Consider the following 8,043-nt stretch of genomic DNA (forward strand, 5'->3'; position numbering starts at 1 on the left):
CGCTGCACTTATGAACTTTAATATGCATTATACAGAGGCAAGATGAAAAGAAAAAATACCATCTAAACTTTTCTAAGTTCCCCTCAGACATACATTCATATAAACTCCTACACCTAACTGAATCGCGATTTGTTTCGCATCTCAACCGATTTGAATCGTCACATATTTAAATCGATTTTCAACCGGCTCGCGGTTAATCGTTACATCCCTAGCAGGCGGCTTATCCATTAAAAAGTTCATGCACTTTTTGCAAAGACGCTGATTGTCCATGGTGAAAAATGAGGCACTGCGATGTGACGGCGAATCGGTTTAATTAATCTCTCCCTCGTCATTTACTCTCATGTCTTTCCAAACCCCTATGGATTTCTCTCTTCTCTGTTGTGGAACACAAAAACAAGTTCAGCAGAATCTCCTCATTTCCATACAGTGAAAGTGAATGGTGAGCGGAGGCTGCCGCATTCAAAACAGACAAAGCACAATCTTTAGTCATTATTCTCAACCCTTTGCTCTCAGATCTCATTTGCACAATTCATATATTCAGATATGCTTTGTGAAGACACATAACCAGCATAGCATATTTGAATATGCTGGTGCACAAATTAGATTTTCAGCAAAAAATGACTGAAATCTCAGCCTTTACAAGATGTATTACTAATGTTGTTTTATTAGAGCTTTGTTGTCATATTTGGAGTTTGAAATCCCCTTGCCACCACATGCTTTTATTACACACTGCCAGTCAACAGTTCTTGAACAGTAAGATTTTTAATGTTTTTAAAGAAGTCTCTTCTGCTCACCAAGCCTGCATTTATTTGATCAGAAATACAGCAAAAGCAGTAATATTGTGAAATATTTTTACTATTTAAAATAACTGTTTTCTATGTGAATATCTGTTAAACTGTAATTTATTTCTGTGATGCGCAGCTGTATTTTCAGCATCATTACTCCAGTCTTCAGTGTCACATGATCTTCAGAAATCATTCTAATATGCTGATTTGCTGCTCAAGAAACGTTATTATTATTATTATTATTATTATTATTATTATTTACATTTTAAAATACATTCAAACAGAAAGCAGTTATTTTAAATAGTAAAAATATTTCACAATTTTGCTGCTTTTGCTGTATTTCTGATCAAATAAATGCAGGCTTGGTGAGCAGAAGAGACTTCTTTAAAAACATTTTTTTTTAAATCATTCTTGTGTGTTATCATGTGTTGTTATAATATTACATTGCTACAGATGAAAGCGTCTGCTTCATAATTTAAATGAGATGTATTTTTGTGACTGTTTAATTTGGTCTGAAAAGAGAATTTAAATGGTCTTTTTCTTTTGCTCTTGCAGGAAGATGCTTCTAATATAACAATTTTAGGTCTGCTGCTTGATTGCAGTTTACCAAAAATGTTCTCCAATCAGCCCCAGGTAAAGAATGTTACATTTACTAACCCTCGAAATGATCTGTAACTCATTCGGTACAAATATTAATCTCACTTTGCCCACTTGAATATTTACAAGTGATCCCAGTTTCAGGCCGGTTCACACCAATTCACAATTTGAATGCATCTGTTCAGACAGACACAAATATTTGCATGCTGTAAATGCACATTTAAATTTTTTATTTTGTGTTCTCATTTCTGCGGAGAAAACTGGCCAAGCTGTAAGATTTATGCTTTTGGTATTTAGAGAGTAATAAAAGCTTTGGCCCAAGCCTGACATCCTCTATCATTGTTGTTGTTGCTGTTGTGTTATATGGAAAAAAACAACAACTTTTTTTCAATTTACTGTTTAGCATAACCGTATTGTTCTCAGAAACAATTTCTGAAGTAGGGCTGCACGATATTGGAAAAAACTGACATCGCGATATCTTGCTTTTTGTGCCATATGAAGAAATACAGGAATTTTTACCAGATAACTTTAATTGCTTTATTTGGAACGAATGAATCCTTTTAGAGGGTGATTTTATGAGAAGTGCATCTGCCTAGAAAATTACAAATAATTTTTAAAAAAAGGTTAAAAAATTATTTTTACTTGTGCTTTCAAAAATTTCACTACCCCTGCCACAATAAGTAAATAAAATAATAAAATAAATAAAAAAATATAAAATAAATAAAATATAATAAAATAAAATATAAATAAAATATAAAATAAATATAAATAAAATTATATAAAATAAAATATAAAATAATAAAATAAATAGAAATAAAATAGTTGTTTGACTCGTTGTTTACTAGTTTGACTAATAAAAAGTTCAGACATTATTGAACACAAGTAAACCATCAGTAATAAAATAAGAACAAATAAACAAATTACAAGCAATAGCACAAATATAATACAATACAACAAAGATACAAATGAAATAAACAGTGGTTTAAGTTTTTCAGGTTGGTTTAACAGTAGTAAGAAATTGAAAAAGCAAATGTAAAATAACTTTGCATGGTCTTCTCTGTTAAAATCTAATCATTTCAGCCCTAATCTGAAGACACTAGATTACGTCACCATGGCTTTATTATTGGTTAGGAAAAGCAAGTCCTTGCTGGAAAGGCCTGGGACTCTACGCAGCTAATAATTCAGTATGGAGTTGATCGGGCTGTTAGCAGCTTTGCACTCACAGACATCTGATTCTTTTAAAGTGAAACTCACATACAATCATGTAGTGAGGTGACCGCTTCAGTTGCATTGATTGATCAGTTTTCTGCTGGTTGTCTGTCGAGACGGGGCACGTCTTGTTTAGTTGGAACGCTTTGCATTCCTGTGATTTGTGTTGACGGGTGTTTAGTGAGTTGATGAAATATGTTTGTGCAGTCTTTACGCGTCGCTCTCTTTCCTCTCAGGGTTGGTGTTTAGTATCCGAGGAGGGCAGGTTTGCACTTCGGATCAGTCTTTCTGAAAGAGGGGACAGACACCTGGACAAACTCAAGCCGTACGTGCTGGAGAACATTGTGGTGCTTCTAGTCCTCCCACCACCAGAAGATGCTGCCGGTTTGTCCCTTTCTGCTTTTATCCATACTTTAAAGTGATTTTTTTTTACACTGTGCTCTTTTAGATTATAAACCTGTATTTGATTTCTGCCGCAGATGCTAGAAGTGCTCGACATTATTTTTGACTAAAATCCTCCTAGTGATATTTGTGTGAATTTTTGTACGTGTTTTGCTTGCTTTATTTATTTTTGCCGTTGGTTTAGTTTTCTCGGTGATCTTTGAAGGCGTCAGCATTTGTTTATTTTTTTATATGATTCTCACACACACACACACACACACACACACACACATGAAAAGTCACCTTCTCCTTGTAATACCTATGTCATACCTTTGTCATTATACAAATTTATGTCCTCATTTGTCACAAAAACACACACACACACACACAAAAACTGGGAAATTTGTTGTGTGTCCATCGTGTTTTTCAGCATGATTGTGTTTTAACACTTTTTGTTTGGACTTCTGGATAGCACTCGTGGGTTCGTGGGGCCCTTGGCGAGATCATAAAAATGGTGTAAAAAGTAGTGGTGTAAAAATGTTGTAATATAAACAGCCATAGAACCACAGCATTATTAGATTTTTGTTCTTTTTCTTTTAAAAAGAAAGCACAAACATATCATGCTTTACATAACTATAGTATGTATATAATTGGTTATTTAATGCAACAGATTCATTGTAAACAAACAACAGTTGAGGCCTACAAGGCTTTGTTTACACTGTATCCAATTCAGATTTGTTTTTCAAATCCGTGAATGAATCTTTCAGATCTGCAGTGATTAAATCTGATTGTACTTTTATGTAGCAAGGATGCAGTAAATTGATCAAAAGTGACATTCAAGAAAGTTATAGTGTTGCACAATATTTATATTTCAAATAAATTCTGTTCTTTTGAACTTTCTATTCATCTGTGAATCCTGACAAATAAACTCTATCACAGTTTCCACAAAAATATTGTGCAGCACAACTGTTTTCAACATTGATAATAATCAGAAATGTTTCTTGAACAGCAAATCAGCATATTAGAATGATTTCTGAAGATCATGAGCTTTGCCATCACAGGATTGCATTAGTTTAAAATATATTAGAAAACCATTTTTATTACAATATTACTGTATTTTAATACAGTAAAAAAAAAAAAAAAGCAAACGTGGTGCGCATAAGAGACTTCTTTCAAACACAAAAAAAATTACCCACTCTCAAGCATTTAAACATTTAATGTTAGTGTACATGTTATTAAACCTCTGAATTCAATGCATTTACTTATGGTTGTTTCATTACTGGAATTAACATATGCATTGTAGTTTGCACCCTATTTTTTAAAGTAACTGTATGTAGTAACTTGCCACTGAAAATCCATGCACTCTTTGAGGTGGTAATGTCTCGAGTCTAATGATATGAGTCAGTTTTTTCATTTATAGCACAAACATGTGGCAGTAATATCACCTGGAAACACCTCGTCATAGATTTCATCTCTGCTTTCAAAACCATCAGCCTACTTGATCTCTTCAGATCAACTGTTAGATATGAGCGTAGACTCTGTTTCACTTCCTTATTAAATACAGAAATGCTTTTGCTCTATTAAAATACTACACTGCCCAACAAATATGTGTGACGCTGGAGCACAAAAGCAGTCTTAAAGGCAGGGTAAGCGATTTTTGGTAGCCAATGTTTATATTTGAAATCACCAAAACAAACACGCTCCTACCCCAAAAGGGTCCCATCATGCTGTGCATTCTTTATTTTTTTCCCATTTGGAAGCAATTTTCAAAATATGTATTCGTAATTATTCATGCATTTTTAATCCGGCAGATCCCAGAATAGGAGTGTTCGTGTTGAACTCGGGGGTTAAACAGCTCTGTGTGAAGGTATGTGCACACCGCTTCTGATGGGTTTAATTATGCATGGTTTATAAACTTGTGGCTTGACTCGTCTTGTGTGTTTTTAAGGAGATCCAGCTCATGTCCAGAACCGACAGCAGTGTTGAACTGACTGAAGCGCTGCTCAAGCCTTCCGCTATGAATTTCACTCAAGTGGCTTCGCTCTTCTGTAGACGTCAGTAGCCTGAAATACTCATGCGTGTTCTGATTGTTCATACCCTGTTTGCTTGATTGTGTTTCACTTTTTTGTGTTTAGGCTCTTTGTCAGCTAAAAGTACAAGATGTCCGAGTCAGTTCGGCCTAGAGATTTTAGCAAACAGAACGGTGAATTTATATCCACTGCTGGAAAGCACACACAGGTAAGAGCAGATTTACTGCAGTTTACCTTATGCTTTAATCATTTACATTAGCTGTATTTAAATCAATTCAAATCACTGTTGGACTGTGAATACACAGTATTGACTGGTAAATTGAATATAAAAAACATTGTTTTGGTTTCATTTTGAATGCTTTCTATTTGAATATCTGTTAAAATGCTGATTTGCTGCTCAAAAAACATTTATTATTATTATTGTTAATATTTACATTTTTTTTTCAGGATTCTTTGATGAATAGAAAGATCCAAAGATCAGCATTCATCTGAAATAAAAAGCTTTTGTAATATTATACACTCTACCATTCAAAAGCTTGGAGTCAGTATATATATATTTTTTTTTTGGGGGGAAAGAAATTATAGAAATTAATACTTTTATCTAGCAAGGATGCTTTAAATTGATCAAAATTGATGATAAAGACATTTATAATGTTACAAAAGATTTCTATTTCAGATAAATGCTGTTCTTCTGAACTTTTGATTCATCAAAGAAACCTGATAAAATTCTACTCGGCTGTTTTCAACATAATAATAATAATAATAATCAGAAATGTTTGTTGAGCAGCAAATCAGCATATTAGAATGATTTCTGAAGATCATGTGACACTGAAGACTGGAGTAATGATGCTGAAAATACAGCTTTGATCACAGAAATACATTACAGTTTAACAGATATTCAAATAGAAAGCAGTTATTTTAAATAGTAAAAATATTTTACTATTACTTATATGGCAATTGGACATATAAGAAAATTCAGCTTAGCCATCACATTTTAAAATATATTAAAAAATAAAACAGTTCTTTTAAATTGTGAAAATTTTCCACAATATTACTGCTTTTACTGTATTTTTTATCAAGTAAATTCAGCCTTGCATTTTTAAATGTTTCTGAAAGTAACCGTATGCTTGATAAGATAAAAATTAAGCTTATGTTTAAATGTTAAAAGTATCTCTTATGCTTAATGAGAGGCTACTTTCTAAAACATTAAAAGATCCCAAACGTATGCATGTGAATGTAGTGTCCTTCCTTCACCTCTTTATAATTAGGATATCAAAAATATGAGCCTGCAGCACAAAAGCAGTGTTAAGTCGCTGGGGTATATTTGTAGCAATAGCCAACAATACATTGTATGGGTCAAAATTATCCATTTTTCTTTTATGCCAAAAATCATTAGGATATTAAGTAAGTGTTTATGTATATATATTCTGTTTATGTATATACTGTATTCTATACTGTATATAGTACCAGTCAAATGTTTGGACCCTCGAATGGGAAAGTGTCCAAACTTTTGACTGGTACTGTACTATAATATGCACAAAGAATATATTGATATCCTTTTTTTACTCCCTAATATCGGAATCGTATCGGTCCCAAAAAACCCATATCGGTCGGGCTCTAATGTGAATGTAGTGTCTTTCCTTCACCTCTTTATAATTAGGATATCAAATATATGAAGTAACCCAGTAAATGCTGTGTTCTCCTCAATGTTTAGCCTTGTTTTTACAGTGGTTCCTCTCTGTGTGTTTCAGATGGCCCAACTCTGAGCTGAGTTCTTTAGTTCAGGTCCGTCAGAAGCCGAGGGGCTCAGAGCAGGTCGAGCTCTGGCTGTTTAACCCCTTCCTCGTCACCTTCAGAATCACTCACATCTCACTGTCCCAGCACAGAGTCTTTAAGGTAATGACAGCTGGATGTGCTGTGAACACTCGTCTTTAGAGCAGATCAATGCACTGCAGGACACTCGGGGACTAAATTAAGAGTGTTGAATTTCTTGAGTAGTTGGTGGGTCAGTGATTTTATTTGTACTTTTTGTTATTATACAAAGCTAATGTCAGATAGTTTGTGGATAGGATTTTTTTCAACTAGTCAACATAGTCCTTAAAATACACAATTAAAACTAAATAATATTATACACGACCAGTCAAAAGTTTTAGAACAGTAAGATATTTAATGTCTTCTGCTTTTTCAAGCCTGCATTTATTTGATTCAAACTACAGCAGTAATATTGTGAAATATTTTTACTATTTAAAATAATTGCTTTCTATTTGAATATATTTTAAAATGTAATTTATTTCTGTGATCAAAGCTGTATTTTCAGCATCATTACTCCAGTCTTCAGTGTCACATGATTCTTCAGAAATCATTCTAATATGCTGCTTTACTGCTCAAGAAACATTTACTGTTTATTATTATGTTGAAAACAGCTGAGTAGAATTTTTTCAGGTTTCTTTGATGAATAGAAAGTTCAGAAGAACAGCATTTATCTGAAATAGAAATCATTTGAAACATTATAAATGTCTTTATCATCAATTTAAAGCATCCTTGCTAAATAAAAGTATTAATTTCTATAATTTCTTTCCCCCCCAAAAAAAAGATACTGACTCCAAGCTTTTGAATGGTAGAGTGTATAATATTACAAAAGCTTAAAGCTTTCAGATAAATGCTGATCTTTGGATCTTTCTATTCATCAAAGAATCCTGAAAAAATGTACTCAACTGTTTTAAAAATATTAAGTAGCACAACTGATAATAAATCAGCATATTAGAATGATTTCTGAAGATCATGTGACACTGAAGACTGGAGTAATGATGCTGAAAATACAGCTGCGCATCACAGCAATCATTTTAAAATATATAGAAAGCAGTTATTTTACATAGTAAAAATATTTCACAACATTTTTAGCTTTTGCTGTACTTTGGATCAAATAAATGCAGGCTTGGTGAACAGAAGAGACTTCTTTATAAAACATTAAAAATCGTACTGTTCAAAAACTGTTGACTGGTAGGTTATATAGATTACAGAAATGTTATATTGTAATGTTT

The 8,043-nt window shown here is 33.0% G+C and overlaps 1 protein-coding gene across 3 annotated transcripts in view; it reads left to right on the forward strand.

Annotated features, from left to right (window-relative positions):
- The window catches only part of LOC107757619 (transmembrane protein 131-like), a 60,740-nt gene that overhangs the window by 27,908 nt on the left and 24,789 nt on the right, over window positions 1-8,043 (forward strand). For all 3 annotated transcript variants that reach the window (XM_016575151.1, XM_016575152.1, XM_016575153.1), the window contains 6 exons: window positions 1,341-1,418; window positions 2,828-2,975; window positions 4,784-4,839; window positions 4,921-5,026; window positions 5,108-5,210; window positions 6,754-6,898. In XM_016575151.1, the coding sequence (XP_016430637.1) occupies window positions 1,341-1,418; window positions 2,828-2,975; window positions 4,784-4,839; window positions 4,921-5,026; window positions 5,108-5,210; window positions 6,754-6,898 (636 nt within the window). The remainder of the gene's footprint in view (window positions 1-1,340; window positions 1,419-2,827; window positions 2,976-4,783; window positions 4,840-4,920; window positions 5,027-5,107; window positions 5,211-6,753; window positions 6,899-8,043) is intronic.

The sequence above is a fragment of the Sinocyclocheilus rhinocerous genome, unplaced genomic scaffold (assembly GCF_001515625.1).
Source record: "Sinocyclocheilus rhinocerous isolate Xijiao unplaced genomic scaffold, SAMN03320098_v1.1 scaffold323, whole genome shotgun sequence".
Taxonomy (NCBI): Eukaryota; Metazoa; Chordata; class Actinopteri; order Cypriniformes; family Cyprinidae; genus Sinocyclocheilus; species Sinocyclocheilus rhinocerous.